This window comes from Cebidichthys violaceus, unplaced genomic scaffold (genome assembly GCF_023349555.1).
Source record: "Cebidichthys violaceus isolate CVI_PGR_0920_01 unplaced genomic scaffold, fCebVio1.0.p SCAF_14, whole genome shotgun sequence".
NCBI classification, from domain to species: domain Eukaryota; kingdom Metazoa; phylum Chordata; class Actinopteri; order Perciformes; family Stichaeidae; genus Cebidichthys; species Cebidichthys violaceus.
In genome coordinates this window covers 1058748-1080078 of record NW_027176307.1, presented here as the reverse complement: position 1 = coordinate 1080078, position 21331 = coordinate 1058748, and the positions used below count along the sequence as shown (strand labels likewise).

The window sequence follows — 21331 nt, the reverse complement described above, 5'->3', positions numbered from 1 at the left end:
CCTCTCTGTACAATAACATTGTGTCTGAGTGACACCTAGTGGTCACAATTAGAAACAGCACCAATGGAAACTAGTTTGGAGATGAGTGACTCTCTCCATACTTCGTCATTGTTCGTGTTCTGCAGCGTCACTCTCCGTCAGGAAACCCGAAACATATTGACTCTATTAACAATGTGCTTTAGATAAAGATGTCTTGAGGAAGCCTACAGCATTGAAATACTATGACGGACACGTTTTATTCATTAGAATAAATGGAAATCAAACGACCCAGATTGCTGCAATATAATTTGCTGATGAGGACATATGACATATTGCATTGTGTTTGGGAGATTAAAAAAGATCTGGGGAATATATTTCCCCAGATGTTAAATGTTAAACTGCATTTAACATTTAACCCACAATCTTGATGGACACCCAAGAAAGATATTGCTGCTCATCTTTGTTTACTGTTTTCAGAAAGAGTTATGTCACTCACTTATTTCATCAATTGAATTCAATAATTGTCCAAAGCTCTCTGTTAAGAGATGACTTACTCTATTAAAGGTAAATATATGGAGTCATTTTATGTTATGGAGAATGTGATCAATGTGGCGAGCGAGGTGTAAGTTGCAGTTGACTTAACTACTTTTATTGTTCTTTTCTATGTGAATGTCTTTGAGTTTGACACAAGGTAAAAACATTGACAGAGTTACATGAATATTACAACAACTGTTGATTATTGTTATTGTATTACTTTGTGATCATTGTTTCTGTATACATTTAGTTACCACCCACATTTCAAATGTATGACATAAAGGGGGAGGCCTCATTTTAATAATGGACAATAAAGTCCCTTTGATATTTCTCTGGATGAGAAAACATTTGCTTCTTTGTTATTTGAAGCTATTTGAAGAAGAATATTGAAGATATGCTGCAGGGGAAAAAGACTCAAGTTAATTGATTTGAATGGATTTTTCAGAATTCTCCATTTCACTTGATCATTTTGGGGGGGGGGGGGGGGCACAATTTTAACACTTTGTTACACGAAACAACAATAACAAAGGGTACCCTGCACTGTAGGAGTTAACTAACTCCAGAAGGTGGCGGTAATCTTTCAGAGAAGAAGCAGAAGACGAAGAAGCAGAAGAAGAAGCAGAAGAAGGAGGACCTGCGTTTACGTGCCCCCTCCCTGAACAGCAGAGGCTCCATTTTGTTTGATTTTTGCGGTCACTGTCGACAGCCTGCAAGAAAAACACCACCAGGACCACTTCAAACGTATGTGTACACATTTTAACATGCAGCGTAACATCGCCTTGCAGTTATCGTTTTGCTAAAACTGACGTTATCCGCCGTGTGTGTGCGTGTCGTTAGCTAAAAGCTGCGCGTCACTTGGTGCTTTAACGGCTGGTCGCGAGGCCCCACAGTTAGCTTGCTAACAGAAACGACACAGGTCAAGTAACACGGCTGCTAAACGGCTGCATGTTTAACTAGGTCGTTTACCCATCTCTGCGTTAGCTAACGTTACACCGTTGAGAACAATGTATTACAGTTAACTGTCTGTTTTACAGATCGCGTCACCAACGACATCAACAATGAGTGGATGTCGTATTTTCATCGGCCGTTTGAGTCCTTCGGCTAGAGAGAAGGATGTGGAGCGATTCTTCAAAGGATACGGCCGCATCCGAGACATCGACCTCAAGAGAGGTTTCGGGTTTGTGGTGAGTCACCGAAACTTAATGGTAATGGGTCAGGACCGCTTCAATGTCTACATTTTAAATAACATAGCTGCTCATACTGCGCTTAGCAGCAACATATATATTTATTTCCAGCTCCAATCATTAGTGTTTTAGCCACATTCGATCATTTTCCTCCACATTCAGCCGGATGACACACCCACACATCACATTAGCTAGAGACTAAATCTGTGTCTCCGTTACGTGATATTCTAAAGTATTCACGTGTCCTTTTGTACTCTTATTTGTGGACTAGATCTAATTTACTTTTTACTTTCAATCTACATTTAATTTACTGTAATAACGAAATGAAAACAACTTTAGAAATGGTTGTAAATCTGTTGGCCATTAGCACATTTCTACCTCACTTGCATTTATATATTGCTTTTGTAGTCGCTTGCAAATGCGTCCTGTTAGTGTCAATTTCCTTGCAATATTTCTATAACCTGTGCTATGGATATGTTGATGGATGCTATTGTGCCACAAGATGATGCACACAGGGACTTGATGAGCTACCCGCAGCTGTAAAGAAGTGAGAAAGGCTGTACTGCCATATCTAAAATAGTTTGGCATTGTTCTCCTCACACATTGAAAAAAGCACAACCTGTTGTAAATGTTGTATTCTGTTTGTTGTAGGAGTTTGACGACCCCAGAGATGCTGAAGACGCTGTTTATGAGCTTGATGGCAAAGAGCTGTGCAATGAAAGGTAGGAATTTGTGATAAATGACACAAAAAATTTGGAAAACCTGAATTTGGTATGAATTTTCTTTCTCCTCTTGCTGTTACCTGTTTTCCAAGGTATTTATTTCCTGTTATTTCAGGGTGACCATTGAGCACGCCCGCGTACGTCTGCGTGGCGGCCGTGGTAGAGGAGGTGGCAGTGCAGGAGGCCGCTTCTCTGATCGCTATGGCCGCGGCTCCCAGAACAGTCGGAGGTAAAGTTGTCACACCACCCATAGTTGTGGCAACGACGGGTCACCTGCGTTATGTTGGCAGGCAAATACGTTTTACTGGATGTTATTCAAATGAGGGAAGAACCTGTGTGCAAGTACAGCTAGATAAACAGTTTGCGTTATCTAAATAATTGTCAAGTAGACAAGCTATTGTCAAGTAGCTAATGGAAGCAGCTGTGCTCTGTTCTTCTGTCTGTATCTCAGCCCCACAATGTCGTTGATCGAGTCTTTTTCACGTTTCAGCCGAAACCCTCCTCCGATGCGCACGGAGAACCGCCTGATCGTAGAGAACTTGTCTTCTCGAGTCAGCTGGCAGGTTAGTAATGCAACATTATTATACACAAGTCTCTACAAGCTGCAACACCACACATGTTATTACTCCAGCAGTCTGCCTCCAACAATACACACATGCAATGTAGATTCCAATGCTGCTAAAAACCATAGAATCTCTGGAATCAAATTGATAATTTGCTTAACTTGCTAATGTGATTAATCAGACAAACTATTTTATTGTGATGAGGCCTACATTGTTTAAAAATCTGCATCTTATGCAGCTATGTAATGATTCAAATAGTAACTACAAGAAAACACATAATTTGTTCCTCTTTTTTTTTCAAAATTTTAACCAATTCTTCACCCCTTTATTTGCCAGCCTGACTGTTGTGTCATATGGAAGAGGTCGCTTATGGTGGAGTTAACCCCTTCTGGGTCCTTCTGTCTGGGTTGAGCCTCTGGCGTCAGCCAGTCTGTCCCACTCCTAGTTGACGCCTGCTGGTCATGTGAGCGGTCGCTCCACACTAGAGGTGCTGGTCGGCCCCTTCGCTCGCTCGCAACGCCCCCTGTCGAAGGCAGGGGGATGACTGGTGTGTGGCTGAGAGCGAGAGAGAGGAAACAGAGAGTTGGCAGAGAGAAAGGAGAGGAGAGAGCGAGAGTCGATGGTGGTGCCGTATTGACCGATGGTTCGTTAATTTGAGGGGCTTCGGTCGATCGATATCCCCCCTCCCTTCCCCCTCTGGTGTTCCCGCACATCGCAAGCGAGAGAGAGTGTGAATTCCTCCCAGGTGCCCATGGATATAATCTGCTGTTATCCCGAGGTTATGGTGGGCTCGGAGAGCCTTGCGGCCCACCCCAAGGGGTTTCGCTCTCAGGTAGTAGTTTCCTCTCTTCCACCCTGTTCACTCTCTTTACCGAGGCAGGGTGCCCGAGACGGGGCGGTCCCGGCATGGAGCCCTGTGCCCTCCTTGCCAGGGAAAATGGGGCTCTTGGTGCCAAAGGCTGCCCAAGTGGCGCCACTGCAGTTCAGTTCATGCAGATGGTGTTCATGTCTCTGTAGTTGTGATGAGTCCAAGAATCTCAAAGCATTTGCAAATACTTAAACCTGTACACTAATGATAGCACTTGTGAAAATTGGTTATCTAAATTGGCAAACAAACATCTTTACTAATCTTTTTGTATTTTCTTTTTTATAAAACACGCATTATTGAATCATTAATCAGCCACCGAGGTTCTTGGACTCATCCTCCTTATCTGCAGTAGCCTGTGTAGTCCTCTCAGAAAATCTAACAATCTCTCTTTTTGGGTAAATCAGTCCTGTTATGTGTCTCTGACTGTGCTTGTGTCCCGAGCCTCTCCGTGAGTTGACTGGTGTTTACATGTGTAGGATCTGAAAGATTTCATGAGACAAGCTGGAGAGGTGACTTTTGCAGACGCACACCGGCCCAAGCTCAACGAAGGGTAAGACGTTGAGCCCCTCATGAATATCGCAGCATTAGTCTCCTGTACCATATCAAGCTTATCTAAGACTGTACTTAATACTGTCTCGTGTTGTTTCTACAGAGTTGTTGAGTTTGCTTCTGGCAGCGATCTGAAAAACGCCATGGACAAACTGTCTGGAAAGGAAATCAATGGCAGGAAAATCAAGCTCATTGAGGCAGCCAGGAAGAGGTGAGCTGCTTTCTCTTTCCACCACGACACACAGACGATAGCCTCCACTTTCCATTCATCTGTCATCTGTCTCTTTTTTTTTTACTCACAGTAAGAACCCGCTAAGCTAAGAGATGTGTGAAGCACATGCTTTATTACAATAAATAGATTTAATAGAGCTGGGCTGGAATGAGATTATAGATTTTATACGTTAGTACACATTGATGCTATATAAATGAATTGTACAAACACTTTGGCGAAAGAGATCCAGTAGTGCTGTGTGTTATGTAAATGTCTAATTATCCTAACGTCGTTCTTCTCTCGTTATTTCCCAGGTCGAGAAGTCGTTCCCGGTCGGAGAGCTCCTCTCGCTCGCGGTCCCGCTCTCGCGGTCGCTCTCCATCTCGCTCCCCCAGGCGTTCCCGCAGCCCCGCCCACAAGGCCCACAACCGCTCCCACTCCCGCTCCCCCAGCAGGTCCCCCGTCGGCGGCGCCTCCTCCCCGTCCTCCAAATCAAAGGAGGCCGCCAAACGGTCGTCCAAGACGAGCAAGTCCGCCACCCCGCCCTCCTCTCCGCCCGCCCAGAGAGCCTCCGTGTCCCGCTCCCGCTCTCGTTCCCGCTCCCGCTCTCGCTCCCCTTCTACCGACAGCCAGCGCTAAACACTGCGTTCTAAGTTTAACGGGAATCGGCAGTAGAAACAACTTGATTCAGCAGGACCTGGAGCTCCCATGACCTCTCCTGAACACAGAGACAAGAGCTTTTCTCAAGTTTGTTTTTTCTCTCCTGTCTGGATTATCATAATTATCCATGAAACTTTTCACATTTAAAACAATGACACATAGTCAGACAGGAACAATTATATTCATTCATATATTTAATTGCAATTATAGGACGTTAAAAATGAAATTACCGTAAACGGAAGACATTTGTTTCACAGTGATGCTGTCTGTGTCCCCCGTCGTCCTCCATATATACGTTTACACCCGGTTCATTCAGGCTGCAGGTCCTCTTCTGCTGCACCGTCGGTTCTCCTCACACGTCCCGAGTGAACCAGCGTCAAGTTTCACGGTCATTGGGTCTGTACATTTAGCAACTACACACTAAAAACTTTGAAGAGGGAGTCTGTATTTTTTTGGCAGTATTGCGACGCTTTTGATAAGTCGTGTGACCACTTTCTTTACTTTTTTTTGCAATTCGTTTGCTTGTTTTTGCTCGTCAGTTGGAGAACTTTTAATCAATTTCCACTTTTTTTTTTTTTTTTGGTCCGTCGCCTCATTTTTTCTGTATTCTTACCTACTGTATCTTGGACAGCTGGTGTGTGTGTGTGTGTGTGTGTGTGTGTGTGTGTGTGTGTGTGTGTGTGTGTGTGTGTGTGTGTGTGTGTGTGTGTGTGTGTGTGTGTGTGCGATATCTATACCTGAGGATGCCTGCATGTGATTTTTTGTTTGATCAAAATTTAGAGTTGTATTATTGGCAGTATCAAGAAACACTGTACAGATGCACAGAGTTCAACAGCTGTACAGTTAATGTGATGGATCTTACATCTTGCTGCTGACTGTTCACTTTTATTTTGAAGGGAGATGTAGAACTACTTTGAGGAGAAGGTCAACACTTTAATTTCAACACCTAAAAATGTTGTTTTAAAGAATGCAGTTCAGCATTGTAATAACATTTTTACTTTTTGGATTAGGGTTTTGTGTACAGCATTGCTGACTTTTGTTTTACAAATGTGTATAATGTAATTCCAAGAATGCGTGTAGGTACTGTGTCTGATGTTACTGTGGTTTAAATGAACTTGTAGAGTTTGAAAAAAAAAAAGCAACATTTTTGTACGTACGGATTTTATTTTCAGTGAAAAATATGATGGACGTTTCTATGGTGGACTGAAACAATAAAACAATTTTAACTAAAATCATTACTTTTTTTGTTCATCTGTGATTTTTATTGTAAAATATACAAATTCAGGTTAAACGTATAAAACTCACAATCAATTAAAGCTGCAAGCAGCATTGATCGGGCCCTCGCAACGTCACACACGTCGAGGGTACTGGCAGGACTCTGGTTGATGCGGCAATGCATTTCTGTGACCATCATACACTGCATGCACAAGTTAGATGATATTTCCTGCGTCGACCAGCAGCATAGCAAGACCATGTTGCCAGGTCTTAAGCCTCAAATGTTTTGAGTGTACCTCCGATACAATCATAAATGTAAGCCTGTTAAGATCATTAAGAAAATGAAAGTGTGAATGTGCTTCAGTATTTGTAACTGTCAGGTTACTGGGATGGAGTTCAACTCCCTGCAGTGTCCTACTGATTGTATTTGGACTTACATGAAAGTTAACAGAACAGCAGTGTCATCTGTTTTTACTTGGAACACTTTAATTTGACACTGTTTTCATTTTAAGCTCTTCTGTAACTTTAGATTGTAGTGTGAAGCATTCATTGTAACATTTAACCTGATTCTCATGTAGAAGCTCAAGACAGATCATTTATACTAATGCCCACTGACATGGTTTGAAAAACACTGTTGATTAACTTTTGTTCTCCAAGCATCTTAGTTTGCACATATTTAGATCAGAGAAGTCTTTTTCTCATGGTGTGCCCACAAACCCTGTTTGGGCCGCTGTTATTATAGAATTCTGTTTACGTCCGTGGTTGCCAGTAGGTGGCGCTATGACTATGAGTAAATATTGGCATGCAGAAGACCTAAAATCACGACAGCAATCAAGCATGTCAAGTTTGGGGCAGTTTTGACAAAGTAAGGTTGAGTTACAAAAGCTTGATGGATGATGACGAATCATGTAAAATTGCCGCGACACCAAGTCCATGTTATCCGATGAAACATCAAGCTTTTAGTAACTTTTAATCGTTAAGGTCTTTAGGTTGTTCTGACCAAATTCTAAGCTGATCGGATTATTTCCCTAGGAGGAGTTCGTAGTGCAGCACCTGGAAAAGGAAATAAAACCACAAGAAATTCATACAAAATTCAAATTGGCTGACTTCCGGTTGGGTTTAGAGCATGGACCCCTAAGACTTTTTTTTAAGTCTCCATGTGATACACCTGCTTACTTAATTTCATACATCTAGGTGAAACGTACTGCGAGGGCTGCATCGTCGAAATATTGTAGGGGGCGCTATCGAGACGAGTTGCCACTCTGAAGCATTAAAATCACATCAGATAACTACATTCAGGATTTTAAATGTGTGTGACAAGTTTGATTTTGTTTTGACTATTTTTAGCCCCTCAAAAACACCTTTGTTTTTCATGGCAAGGAATGCATCGCCACGGTAATGGCATTTCACGAAACAACAAGCTTTGAGTAACTTTTAATCACAAAGGTCTTTAGATTGTTCTGACCAAATTCTAAGTTGATCTGATTAGTTCCCTGGGAGGAGTTCGTTAAAGTAGAGCGCCTGGAAATTGAAAAAACGACACTAGAAATTCAGACTAAATTCAAAATGGCTGACTTCCGGTTGGGTTTAGGGCATGGCCCCAATAGACTTTTATTTAAGTCCACATGTGATACATGTGCATACCAAATTTTGTTAATCTATGTGAAACGTACTGCGAGGGCTGCTTCGTCGAAATTTTGTAGGGGGCGCTATTGAGCCGATTTAACACTCTGATTGAATAAAATCATATTATAGAACTACATTTTGGCCTTGTGATCTGTGTGTCAAGTTTGCTTGTGTTTCGAGCTTTTTTAACCTCTCCAAATGACCATCGTTTTTCACGGCGAAGACTGCGTTACCACGGCAACGGCGTTCGACGAAACATCAAAAGCTTAGAGAACTGGCATTATGAACTTCTTATATTTGTGTGGAACAAATTTGATGTTGATCTGATTTTCCAACTAAGAGAAACAAGCCAAAGTATAAAGACTTTAACTTACTGTTGCCAGTAGGTGGCGCTATGACTATGATTCAAAATTGGCTTGCAGATGTCTTCAGGCCTGGAGTTTAATCAAACACGTGAAATCTGGTAAAGATCTGATGATGCGGAGTCGAGTTACATCAGTTTATTCGTTCATGGCGAAGGATCGAAATTCGCAGAGCCGCCACGTCGCCACGCTTTGACAACTTCCTACAATTTTCACAATGAAGCATTACCAAGGTCTTAAGGCTTTTGTGACAAAATTTGAGAGGGATCCGATTAATCTGTGAGCAGTAGGGTGTCAAAGTACACAACCTATGACTTCCTGTTGCCACTAGGTGGCGCTATTACTATGATTCAAAATTGTCATATACATGTGTTCAGGGTCAGGATGTTATGACATATGAGAAATTTGGAGCAGATTAGGCAATGTACAGCCGAGTTACAACAACTTCCTGTTTCATGGCGAATGGTGTTTTTTTGCCGCCACGCCACGGACACATAGTTCGATAACTTTTTGATCTTTGAGTATCGTTTCACTGCCAAGGTCTCAAGAGCATACTGACCAAATCTGAAGGCAATCGGGTTTAATCTCTAGGAGGAGTTCGTTAAAGTACGGCGCCTTGAAACGGTCCAAAAACGTCATAAAATTCAAAATGGCCGACTTCCTGTTTGGTTTAGGATATACCTCCTTATAGGTATATCCTATTTGACTTTTTTGTACGTCCCATCACGTTCCACATACCTACCAAATTTCATACAGCTAGGTGAAACCCAAAGTTGGGGCTACTCTGTAGGGGGCGCTATCGAGCCAAAATGTCATGCCGCAGCTGGACACCCCAATAACACTGGAATTTTCACCACGATTGAATTTTGTGCCAAATTTCAAAAGATTCCCAGTATCCCAAGCACCTCCTTTTTGCGATGAAACTGGTACGATAATAATAATAATAATAATAATAAAAAACATTAGAATAACAATAGGTCCTCTGCTCCGACTACGTCGGTGCTCGGGCCCTAATAATAATAATAATAATAATAATAATAATATAATAATAATAATAATAATAATAATAATAATAAAAAACATTAGAATAACAATAGGTCCTCCGCTCCGACTACGTCGGTGCTCGGGCCCTAATAATAATAATAATAATAATAATAATAATAATAATAATAAAAAACATTAGAATAACAATAGGTCCTCCGCTCCGACTACGTCGGTGCTCGGGCCCTAAAAAGGACGTGGCACAAAATGGCTGTCCTGCAGTTCATCATTTGTTTCTAGAGTTGCCGGAGACACTTTGGTCAAAGTGTTCACATCAGTAACCATGATATTGAGATGCTCCATCATACAGTCCCCTCAGAGGCCTCTTTGTTCTGGTCCTCAGTGGTGGCTGGCTGGTATTTCTCTGTAGGACGAGCAGATTATTAATGCAAACTTTTACTAAATGAAGCTTTACGCCAATACAACAGACTCAGAAGCATTAGGTCTGCATTCTAAATGCACTGCCTGGCCAAAAAAAAAGTCGCCACCTGGATCACCATGCCTAGTGCCTACTGTACAAGCCTGTGGGGGCAGTGCTATGATCTGGGGTTGCTGCAGTTGGTCAGATCTAGGTTCAGCAACAGTATGTGCTCAAAGAATGAGGTCAGCTGACTACCTGAATATACTGAATGATCAGGTTATTCCATCAATGGATTTTTTTCTTCCCTGATGGCACGGGCATATTCCAAGATGACAATGCCAGGATTCATCGGGCTCAAATTGTGAAAGAGTGGTTCAGGGAGCGTGAGACATCATGTTCACACATGGATTGGCCACCACAGAGTCCAGACCTTAACCCCATTGAGAATCTTTGGGATGTGCTGGAGAAGGCTTTGCGCAGCGGTCAGACTCTACCATCATCAATACAAGATCTTGGTGAGAAATTAATGCAACACTGGATGGAAATAAATCTTGTGACATTGCAGAAGCTTATCGAAACAATGCCACAGCGAATGCGTGCCGTAATCAAAGCTGAAGGCGGTTCAACGAAATATTAGAGTGTGTGACCTTTTTTTTGGGTGGTGACTTTTTTTTTTGGCCAGGCAGTGTATATACAAATTATAATTGTATCAAACAAATGTCAGTAACTGGTAAGATACTAGACTGAACTAAATTGTGTGAGACGTTTAGGGCGGATGTTTTAATCTACTTAATGGATTGGCACCCAATGTTGTTCAGGCAATGTCAGCACTGTCACAGTAACTGCTTATGTTGGAAGATATATTATTCCAGAAGTAATTGCAAATGACAATTGTCTTTTTAAGTCCATTTCATGCCACTGATATAATGATAATGTAATAGCATTATTAAGAAAGCAATGGACTTTTAATTAGCTTACAATGAACTCTCGGGTTCCTGCAACAAAAATGTGGGATGTCTGCACAATGCCCAAATCCTACAGCTGTTTGTTCTGGCATCATGTTGGCTACATGTTGCAAGATAAAATGATCGAGGTCACATATGACAGCCTGACCTTTTCATCTAGCACCTTGAATGAGTCAACACGTCTGTTTGTACAATAGTTTGGATTTAGACCAAACACCTGCAAAACTAATGACATCTGCCTCAACTGATTCTGTGCTTTGTGATAATTAAACATGACTGTAGACTCTTCTTCTTAGATACAAATCGTTTCCCCTATTTCCTTTGGAATTCTGTTGTGTGTGTTTTTTCTGGTATATATTCCTTGCCTCTTAATACAGTGATTTAAGGACAGTGCATCCCTTATAACTTCTTATTAGTAATAATACATTTTATTTGTCTATTTGTTAGCTTTAATTCACTGGTTTGAGGATTAACAGTTGTATTCCTAACCTCATTTGTTATTCTATATAACTATATTCCTCTTTTCACAATTTTTCCCAACTGTGTTTTGTCCACCTCCATGAATACAGCGGTATGACTTCATCCTGCATCAGTCTGTGTTACTCACTCAGGTGAAATCTATTCATAGGGTGTTTTTTTGAATCAACCAATTAATCATTTAGTCTATAAAATCAGCGGTGCCAAGGTGTCTGAAAAGAAAGGTTCTCAGAACTCAAGGTGACAATTGCTTGATTTATCAGACCAACTGTTCAAAACCCAAATATATTCTAAATACATTGTTTAAAAACAGAGGAATTCAGCAAATTGAGGATGCTGCAACCACAATATAGAAATAACTTGGAATGAACCGAAATCACTTTGTGTGGCGTTCACATTATCCCCTTAAATGAACCCGTTAAAAACCTGTTCTCAGTCTCACCTTTCCCTTTGAGTGTGAATCTTTGATGACACCTGAACAGCAGGATGAGCAGCCCCGCCTCTAACAGCTGGAAGACCCCGTAGACCAAGGGGAACAGGAACAGAGGGCCGATCACCTCCATGGGGAAGGCCAGTTTCAGAATGGTGGAGCACACCTGGACGTTCTGACAGCCTGTTTCCATCGAAACGGTCCTGCTCTCCCTGATTCGTAAGTCGTGGATACATAAAGGAAGGCTCTTTATCCTCTGACATGGTGAACACCACCCGTCTCAATATATTTCAACCAAATGACTCACGATTGGTTGAGTCTGAAGAGACAGGAGATGATGTATCCGAAGGAGTAGCCTATGAAGGGCATGAGGGCGCTGCTGGCCATGAGGGAAGGAGACAGCACCGTCAGGATTGAGCTTCCGACTGCCAAGATGGAAAGGATGATGACCCCAAACACAGCAATTACCATGAAAGTGAGGCCCACCTGAGAACAGCAGGACAGGAGACACATTCGATTTATTTGCCTTTAATTTGTTTTCTCTTAAAATCCCGTGTGACACACCGCTCCACAGACATGCACAGCTTTTGGAAACACCGTGTGACATGTTCCTTTAGTACCATGGACTTGAGCACTGTGGCTTATTTAACAAAAGCTCCAAATGTGTAAAATATGACAATGAAATGATACATTTACGATGTTTTTGAGATATATGTCACAGACAGTGTGCAGAAGTTCCCTCTGACCAAAGATTATTCAAATTACAGTGACATAAGTGAGAACATCAGCAAATCCACAAGACTCTTGATCAATAAATGACTAAAACAATAAATGAATCGTGGAAAATGTATCCCATCTTTATTATGCCCCTCCTGTGTGTGCACTAACCCTTGAGATGATCTTGGTGTACTGCGGCCTGTAGTGGTTGATGAGGATGCCGATGCCGCAGGGTATGAGGATCATGACCAGCGAGATGGTGATTTCGATGTAGGGTACGGCGTTCTGCAGGTCGAAGCCCCGACAGTAGAGGGAGAGCAGCAGAGGCATCATGCCAAAAGCCAGCAACGTGGAGCAGGACGTCATCAAAATGCTGAGGGGAAACACACGGGGGGGGGGACTTTCTTTATCCCAACCTTGTGCAAACAAACAGCAAGACTGCCAGGAAATGTGGTATAGATCTGTGTGGCCCTCCCAGAGGATGATTCCTTGTTAGTTTGGTGACCCGTGACCTTTTTGTTCAGGCCCACCAAGTGGGTTAAAATGCTCCCTCAACACTTGAGAAAGCAATGTCACCAACACGCTGATCCGGAGCTTTTGATAAGAACAGCTACTCCAGGGTCAAGAATAAACTTTGAACCTCAGATTTGAAGCTATGAAAAAAAAGTCCCTAAAAAAAACCCCACATCTGTAATTCCATTTAACAGTGAGTACAGTAGAGTTCAATAAAGTGCTGCAGGAATGAGTCCTAAAACCTGGAGATGAATCAAGTCAGTGTGTTTTTGTTTAGACTCCTGACATAAGATCTGAGGTTAACTCAGGCTTAAGAGATTTGTTTCGTTTTGCTCTACAAATTTTGAAGCTTTGTCTTACAAATCACTAGATTACGTTGTCTGTGGTCATGTACAGAACGCCACATATACCATGACATCGACTCAGTGTTTCGAGTTTATCCAGTTTCAAAAATGGCTGCTACAAATACAAGTGTTCTTCATCAATCCAGTGGTAGTCAACACATCTATTAGTTTGTGGCTGTAAGCGCCGCCAGTGTTTGCACGCTAAGCAATGAGAGGTCGTACTTTAAATTCTTTGTCCTCGTTTTGCAGCAAACCTGACAGTGTGTTGCCAAATGTGTGAGGTGCTGTGCACAGTGAAGCCTCCAGGGTGTGCATGTGAGGCTTTTGCAAGGTTTACAAAGTTTATTGTCCTGTAGCCGCTTAACAACATGCCGCAGTCCCCTTTATACACTAATGAATACTGTAAAAAGAAAAAAAAAAGAAGCCTGTTGAGAAATACCCTGGAACAATATGTTGATTTTGATTGGTCTTTCCTGAACAAAACGCACTGTCCTCAATAAATAAGGTGTCTGACGGGGTGAATAGCCCAGCGGTTGACAGTAAAGGAGTTTGCCATCACCTTATTGTGATAATGTCACAGTTTTGTGATCAGTCTTGCAGGTCATTCAACGTGCTTCTAGTTATTAAATCACAGGATTTGCTGCTGCAGCTCCATGAAACCAGGCACCAGCACATGGACACAGGTTGTTGTCGGTGTTTAACCCCACCACCAGCTGCCACATGCTTACGCATTGATGCATCAATACTTATAATCCAGTGATGTGATATCATTGGATTGAGTATTTTTACACTGCGGTAGTGCTTTTACTTAATCTACTTGATGTACTACTGAGTCCACACAAGGTTCAGGAGCCACCGACGTCGCCTCAGTTTATATTTTTTGGAGCATATTTCTTTTGGTCAGAACAATTATGCTACACCAAAACAGGTTGTTGGCGTGTACCTGAGGTTCATGTCTCCCTGCAGAGCCAGGGCCAAGATGTTGGAGAGGACTCCTCCAGGACAGCAGCCACAGATCAGAACCACCACAGCCGTGATGCCAGTCTGCTGGAACGCCTACGGAGTGAAACGATATCATGAAGTCATACAGTGGTCGGATGTCTGACTGTGTTGCAAGTGTCCGTTACTGAAAACAATGTGTGATAGTGATGCCCGGGCTGATCTGATGTTGATTATGGAAATAAAATATGTGGAGCAATGCAAGAGATGTGCAGGGTGTTAGAAAAACTTATAATATCAAGTAACCTGGACTAATACGTCATCGTCAAATATTTTCTTTGTTTGTTACTCTATCCATATGTTCTCAATTCATCAACTAATCATTTGGTCTAAAAAATGTCCAGATAAATTCCATCCCAATTTTCCGGTGCCCATAGTGATATTTTGTTTTGTTTGACCAGCAAACCTAAACATGTTAAATTTATGATGACATGAGATAATAAAACAGAGAGAGGGCAAATCTACATTGAGAGGCTGGACAGACAATTTATGATCAAAATGATAATTAAAAATGATTAAAACTAACTAGGTGAATACACATAATAACCATTTGCCATTTAACGTGAGAAAATAGATCAGAACAAATAGATTTAACGGCATTAATATTCATTAAATCAGTATAATAAGGTCCACTCATTTAGACTGCAGGAGGCCTCACACACTTCCTGTATTGTAAAACACAAATAAAAGTAAATACATGCTTTGTGTAGGAACACCAACCTTAACCAGGCAAAATGCTATTAGAGGCATGACCCCATACTGTGCCAGCACTGCTATCGTCACCCCTTTAGGTTTCACTATGTGACGCTGGAAAGAAGGAAAAGGATGCTTTAGTACAGACATCTCAACATGATGGTGAAGCCTGTCTATAAATCATAGAAACACAGACGGACATCTATGAAGCCACCTTCAACTTGGACAACTCCATGGTGCATCCGATGGAAACCATCGTGACGAAAACGACGATTAGCATGAGTATGTTGATGGTTTTATTCATCACCGGCGACATGGTGGCCTTGAAAACTGAGCTTTTGTTGGCAGCCGTCATGTTGAACAAGAAGCTTTGATTTTCCCACGAATCTGGTTCAGAGAAGAGATCCCACGTGTCGTCCAGGGAGTTTTCCATGTCGGAGCAGCTTGTGAGATGTAACCTTAAAGCACAATGTGTTGGACACAAAGTTACACAGAGACGTAACCGATCGGGTGGCCACAGTGACTTTTACATTTCTTCATAGTTTTCACTTTCACCATTAAAATCATGCTTTGTAACACATTTATAAAAAAAGAGCCCGCCAAATCAGTCACCAAACAAAAGCTACAGTTTGAAAAGGAACTTATACAAAAGTTCATTTTCAGTCGCACTTTCTATGGTGCCCATGTCTACAATGCATTACAAACATACCTACGACGCGAGTGAGTGCTTATAACTATTATACTGTGCTATAAGCAGATTATAACACGTGATATTACAATGCATTATAGATATAGATGTCATAGAAAGTGCTGCCAAATCTCTTAAACTATTCTTTTTAATCTTACAACCATCGTGGTCATTTAGATAAAAAGACAAAGCAACATGCACTCTGTCCTCTACTGAAACATTGAGATCCTGAAGTCAGATACTTTGGTTGATTTAATAAATAACTCTGCATAGTTCTCCGTGTGCTCTTTCAGTTCAAAGTACACATTGTATGATCTTGAGAATCTTTTACCAGACAGTAAATGTAGTTTAGCCGTACAGTCTGAAACATATAAGCTCCAGCTATAAAAGAAGTCGTGTTTTTTCACTGATGGCTAAGACTCTGTATTTCCAAATGTGTTCATATTTTGGTTAAATATCAAGAAAGTTAAGACAAATCCAGTACCCTACATGTATTAAAGAGACTTGATCGATATGTGTGATCTTCACCTTATTAGAAATATATTTCATTACCTTTTCACTTATAATTAATAAATGCTTACAACTACATTTTAGTGCGTTATAAACCATTTATTCAAAGTTTATATACAGATGTGTTGTAATCAAGTTATTGTTACCCTGAGGAATGCAAAGCAGGAAAATAATAAAACAAACTGAGGCTAACAATATTAAAAGTATTGAAGAAATCTGGAAATAACCCCTGAAGCATGTTTCAATAATAGGTTACATGATTTTAACAGTAATCTTAATTAATTTAAAATATATAAAATGTGCGTCCTGCTGTAGAATTCTAGTTAAAGTGATCACGATTTCCAGATATGTATGTGTCATTTCAAACAGAATAAGAGACGCAAACACTTCTCAATTTACTTTTACAATATGCTTGTTTTATATTTTTACCAAAAACACATATTTCTGCAGCAAGTCACTTAAATCTGGCGTTTGCTTTCTTCCTCCCCGTCGTTTGTGCTTGGATGCCAAGTGAACCAACCACATTCTCCCAACTGGCATGTTCTCATGCTGTGTGCAGGCAAATTGCCCTCGCAGTATTTTTCTCATCTATTTTGCACCCATTAAAAACACACACACACACACACACATATGAAAAGATAAGACCCCACAGCTTCATAAATGTGTCACTCAACTGCACACTGACTTCTCGGCTGTTCCGAAGGTGAGAATTGCACACCTATTCTTGGAGATCACTTTGAAGAAAATAAAAGAAAAGGCCTCCTGAGAGGATTCACCATACAAACAAACACTTATCCCTGCTGGAAGTGTAAAAGTGACAGATTTGTCGCAGCTATATTTCATATATTGTGTTGTTACCTGTTGGGCCAGATGTTCCTCTACTCTTCTCTACTGCTCTCTCTGGAACAGAATCTACTCAGCAGGTGTTTGCTCTCTCTTTTCTGTTGGTCACAGATGACACATGGAGGCTACTGGTTGTACAGAGGTGCCATCTAGTGCAACTGTTGATTTCTGCAGCTTGAGCATTACATGAGAGAGGTTTTCAGCATTCGCTCCTCAGATCTGAAACAACTGAATTGGGTTGGAAAAAGAACGTAAAACTTGACAAATATATCTGCTTTGAGCAGATCAAAGGTGACTTGTGTTGTAGGACACAATGTGCCAAGACCAAAGAAACGTATTGTTTTAAAAAATATGTATAAATTCAATATATTGTTTAGCTTATCACAAAATGCATTTGTTTGTTTTTTGAGTCATAGAGAGTTACAGAGTTGAATGTGTAAATAAGTCTCTACCCCAGAGACAAATAAACCCAGCGCTTGTCATCCTTCAATGCAACAATGGGATAAAGAATAGTTTGAGTAAAGTGGTAAAAATGGTTCTAACACATAAACAGTAGTGTTCTTGAAGCATGCGTACTTCTTTCAAATGTAGAAACACCAAACCCCAAGAGATCCAATTCAATTCATTAAGATCTCCCATACATACACGCGCACGCGCACGGAGAACCGCCTGATCGTAGAGAACTTGTCTTCTCGAGTCAGCTGGCAGGTTAGTAATGCAACATTATTATACACAAGTCTCTACAAGCTGCAACACCACACATGTTATTACTCCAGCAGTCTGCCTCCAACAATACACACATGCAATGTAGATTCCAATGCTGCTAAAAACCATAGAATCTCTGGAATCAAATTGATAATTTGCTTAACTTGCTAATGTGATTAATCAGACAAACTATTTTATTGTGATGAGGCCTACATTGTTTAAAAATCTGCATCTCATGCAGCTATGTAATGATTCAAATAGTAACTACAAGAAAACACATAATTTGTTCCCCTTTTTTTTTCAAAATTTTAACCAATTCTTCACCCCTTTATTTGCCAGCCTGACTGTTGTGTCATATGGAAGAGGTCGCTTATGGTGGAGTTAACCCCTTCTGGGTCCTTCTGTCTGGGTTGAGCCTCTGGCGTCAGCCAGTCTGTCCCACTCCTAGTTGACGCCTGCTGGTCATGTGAGCGGTCGCTCCACACTAGAGGTGCTGGTCGGCCCCTTCGCTCGCTCGCAACGCCCCCTGTCGAAGGCAGGGGGATGACTGGTGTGTGGCTGAGAGCGAGAGAGAGGAAACAGAGAGTTGGCAGAGAGAAAGGAGAGGAGAGAGCGAGAGTCGATGGTGGTGCCGTATTGACCGATGGTTCGTTAATTTGAGGGGCTTCGGTCGATCGATATCCCCCCTCCCTTCCCCCTCTGGTGTTCCCGCACATCGCAAGCGAGAGAGAGTGTGAATTCCTCCCAGGTGCCCATGGATATAATCTGCTGTTATCCCGAGGTTATGGTGGGCTCGGAGAGCCTTGCGGCCCACCCCAAGGGGTTTCGCTCTCAGGTAGTAGTTTCCTCTCTTCCACCCTGTTCACTCTCTTTACCGAGGCAGGGTGCCCGAGACGGGGCGGTCCCGGCATGGAGCCCTGTGCCCTCCTTGCCAGGGAAAATGGGGCTCTTGGTGCCAAAGGCTGCCCAAGTGGCGCCACTGCAGTTCAGTTCATGCAGATGGTGTTTATGTCTCTGTAGTTGTGATGAGTCCAAGAATCTCAAAGCATTTGCAAATACTTAAACCTGTACACTAATGATAGCACTTGTGAAAATTGGTTATCTAAATTGGCAAACAAACATCTTTACTAATCTTTTTGTATTTTCTTTTTTATAAAACATGCATTATTGAATCATTAATCAGCCACCGAGGTTCTTGGACTCATCCTCCTTATCTGCAGTAGCCTGTGTAGTCCTCTCAGAAAATCTAACAATCTCTCTTTTTGGGTAAATCAGTCCTGTTATGTGTCTCTGACTGTGCTTGTGTCCCGAGCCTCTCCATGAGTTGACTGGTGTTTACATGTGTAGGATCTGAAAGATTTCATGAGACAAGCTGGAGAGGTGACTTTTGCAGACGCACACCGGCCCAAGCTCAACGAAGGGTAAGACGTTGAGCCCCTCATGAATATCGCAGCATTAGTCTCCTGTACCATATCAAGCTTATCTAAGACTGTACTTAATACTGTCTCGTGTTGTTTCTACAGAGTTGTTGAGTTTGCTTCTGGCAGCGATCTGAAAAACGCCATGGACAAACTGTCTGGAAAGGAAATCAATGGCAGGAAAATCAAGCTCATTGAGGCAGCCAGGAAGAGGTGAGCTGCTTTCTCTTTCCACCACGACACACAGACGATAGCCTCCACTTTCCATTCATCTGTCATCTGTCTCTTTTTTTTTTACTCACAGTAAGAACCCGCTAAGCTAAGAGATGTGTGAAGCACATGCTTTATTACAATAAATAGATTTAATAGAGCTGGGCTGGAATGAGATTATAGATTTTATACGTTAGTACACATTGATGCTATATAAATGAATTGTACAAACACTTTGGCGAAAGAGATCCAGTAGTGCTGTGTGTTATGTAAATGTCTAATTATCCTAACGTCGTTCTTCTCTCGTTATTTCCCAGGTCGAGAAGTCGTTCCCGGTCGGAGAGCTCCTCTCGCTCGCGGTCCCGCTCTCGCGGTCGCTCTCCATCTCGCTCCCCCAGGCGTTCCCGCAGCCCCGCCCACAAGGCCCACAACCGCTCCCACTCCCGCTCCCCCAGCAGGTCCCCCGTCGGCGGCGCCTCCTCCCCGTCCTCCAAATCAAAGGAGGCCGCCAAACGGTCGTCCAAGACGAGCAAGTCCGCCACCCCGCCCTCCTCTCCGCCCGCCCAGAGAGCCTCCGTGTCCCGCTCCCGCTCTCGTTCCCGCTCCCGCTCTCGCTCCCCTTCTACCGACAGCCAGCGCTAAACACTGCGTTCTAAGTTTAACGGGAATCGGCAGTAGAAACAACTTGATTCAGCAGGACCTGGAGCTCCCATGACCTCTCCTGAACACAGAGACAAGAGCTTTTCTCAAGTTTGTTTTTTCTCTCCTGTCTGGATTATCATAATTATCCATGAAACTTTTCACATTTAAAACAATGACACATAGTCAGACAGGAACAATTATATTCATTCATATATTTAATTGCAATTATAGGACGTTAAAAATGAAATTACCGTAAACGGAAGACATTTGTTTCACAGTGATGCTGTCTGTGTCCCCCGTCGTCCTCCATATATACGTTTACACCCGGTTCATTCAGGCTGCAGGTCCTCTTCTGCTGCACCGTCGGTTCTCCTCACACGTCCCGAGTGAACCAGCGTCAAGTTTCACGGTCATTGGGTCTGTACATTTAGCAACTACACACTAAAAACTTTGAAGAGGGAGTCTGTATTTTTTTGGCAGTATTGCGACGCTTTTGATAAGTCGTGTGACCACTTTCTTTACTTTTTTTTTGCGATTCGTTTGCTTGTTTTTGCTCGTCAGTTGGAGAACTTTTAATCAATTTCCACTTTTTTTTTCTTTTCTTTTTGTCCGTCGCCTCATTTTTTCTGTATTCTTACCTACTGTATCTTGGACAGCTGGTGTGTGCGTGTGTGTGTGCGTGAGTTTGCGTGTGTGTGTGTGTGTGTGTGTGTGTGTGTGCGCGTGTGTGCGTGTGTGTGTGATATCTATACCTGAGGATGCCTGCATGTGATTTTTGTTTGATCAAAATTTAGAGTTGTATTATTGGCAGTATCAAGAAACACTGTACAGATGCACAGAGTTCAACAGCTGTACAGTTAATGTGATGGATCTTACATCTTGCTGCTGACTGTTCACTTTTATTTTGAAGGGAGATGTAGAACTACTTTGAGGAGAAGGTCAACACTTTAATTTCAACACTTAAAAATGTTGTTTTAAAGAATGCAGTTCAGCATTGTAATAACATTTTTACTTTTTGGATTAGGGTTTTGTGTACAGCATTGCTGACTTTTGTTTTACAAATGTGTATAATGTAATTCCAAGAATGCGTGTAGGTACTGTGTCTGATGTTACTGTGGTTTAAATGAACTTGTAGAGTTTGAAAAAAAAAAAAAAAGCAACATTTTTGTACGTACGGATTTTATTTTCAGTGAAAAATATGATGGACGTTTCTATGGTGGACTGAAACAATAAAACAATTTTAACTAAAATCATTACTTTTTTTGTTCATCCGTGATTTTTATTGTAAAATATACAAATTCA

The 21331-nt window shown here is 41.8% G+C and overlaps 3 protein-coding genes across 5 annotated transcripts; 2 read left to right on the top strand and 1 right to left on the bottom strand.

Annotated features, from left to right (window-relative positions):
• The first annotated feature begins 1121 nt into the window (after positions 1-1121).
• srsf5b (serine and arginine rich splicing factor 5b) lies at positions 1122-6505 on the top strand. Of its 2 annotated transcripts, XM_068708409.1 has the most exons (8): positions 1138-1254; positions 1548-1697; positions 2349-2419; positions 2535-2648; positions 2910-2982; positions 4327-4400; positions 4503-4610; positions 4925-6505. In XM_068708409.1, exons 2-8 carry the CDS (start codon positions 1572-1574, stop codon positions 5247-5249), a joined length of 891 nt encoding a protein of 296 aa, XP_068564510.1. In that variant the 5' UTR covers positions 1138-1254; positions 1548-1571; the 3' UTR covers positions 5250-6505. The 2 variants fall into 2 exon arrangements, with proteins under 2 accessions (XP_068564511.1, XP_068564510.1); XM_068708410.1 differs by lacking the exons at positions 4503-4610; positions 4925-6505 and having other exon boundaries at positions 1122-1254; positions 3319-4335.
• A 3305-nt stretch (positions 6506-9810) lies between these two features.
• LOC137870766 (hepatic sodium/bile acid cotransporter-like) lies at positions 9811-15467 on the bottom strand. Its single transcript, XM_068708209.1, has 7 exons — positions 15228-15467; positions 15041-15127; positions 14265-14377; positions 12636-12837; positions 12055-12233; positions 11760-11959; positions 9811-9878 (listed from the first exon to the last, which is right to left on the bottom strand). Exons 1-7 carry the CDS (start codon positions 15444-15446, stop codon positions 9817-9819), a joined length of 1062 nt encoding a protein of 353 aa, XP_068564310.1. The 5' UTR covers positions 15447-15467; the 3' UTR covers positions 9811-9816.
• A 2241-nt stretch (positions 15468-17708) lies between these two features.
• On the top strand, positions 17709-21273 carry LOC137870912 (serine/arginine-rich splicing factor 5-like). 2 transcript variants are annotated; one of them, XM_068708407.1, is made up of 5 exons: positions 17709-17762; positions 18099-18594; positions 19107-19180; positions 19283-19390; positions 19705-21273. In XM_068708407.1, the coding sequence occupies exons 2-5, from the start codon at positions 18514-18516 to the stop codon at positions 20027-20029; spliced, it is 588 nt and encodes a 195-aa protein (XP_068564508.1). In that variant the 5' UTR covers positions 17709-17762; positions 18099-18513; the 3' UTR covers positions 20030-21273. The 2 variants fall into 2 exon arrangements, with proteins under 2 accessions (XP_068564508.1, XP_068564509.1); XM_068708408.1 differs by lacking the exon at positions 18099-18594 and having other exon boundaries at positions 17725-17762.
• Positions 21274-21331: the final 58 nt, after the last annotated feature.

What these genes read in the sequence shown, in the direction of transcription:
- LOC137870766 (XM_068708209.1), bottom strand. Translation starts at nt 15,446, where the DNA reads ATGGAAAACTCCCTGGACGACACGTGGGATCTCTTCTCTGAACCAGAT. An exon ending in ACACCAAGATCATCTCAAGG is followed by an intron (nt 12,234 to 12,635) that starts GTTAGTGCACAC and finishes TGCTGTTCTCAG; the next exon opens with GTGGGCCTCACTTTCATGGT. An exon ending in ATTCACACTCAAAGGGAAAG is followed by an intron (nt 9,879 to 11,759) that starts GTGAGACTGAGA and finishes CTCGTCCTACAG; the next exon opens with AGAAATACCAGCCAGCCACC.
- srsf5b (XM_068708409.1), top strand. Translation starts at nt 1,572, where the DNA reads ATGAGTGGATGTCGTATTTTCATCGGCCGTTTGAGTCCTTCGGCTAGA. An exon ending in AGAGAGGTTTCGGGTTTGTG is followed by an intron (nt 1,698 to 2,348) that starts GTGAGTCACCGA and finishes TGTTTGTTGTAG; the next exon opens with GAGTTTGACGACCCCAGAGA. An exon ending in CTTCTCGAGTCAGCTGGCAG is followed by an intron (nt 2,983 to 4,326) that starts GTTAGTAATGCA and finishes TTACATGTGTAG; the next exon opens with GATCTGAAAGATTTCATGAG.
- LOC137870912 (XM_068708407.1), top strand. Translation starts at nt 18,514, where the DNA reads ATGGATATAATCTGCTGTTATCCCGAGGTTATGGTGGGCTCGGAGAGC. An exon ending in CGGCCCAAGCTCAACGAAGG is followed by an intron (nt 19,181 to 19,282) that starts GTAAGACGTTGA and finishes TTGTTTCTACAG; the next exon opens with AGTTGTTGAGTTTGCTTCTG. An exon ending in ATTGAGGCAGCCAGGAAGAG is followed by an intron (nt 19,391 to 19,704) that starts GTGAGCTGCTTT and finishes GTTATTTCCCAG; the next exon opens with GTCGAGAAGTCGTTCCCGGT.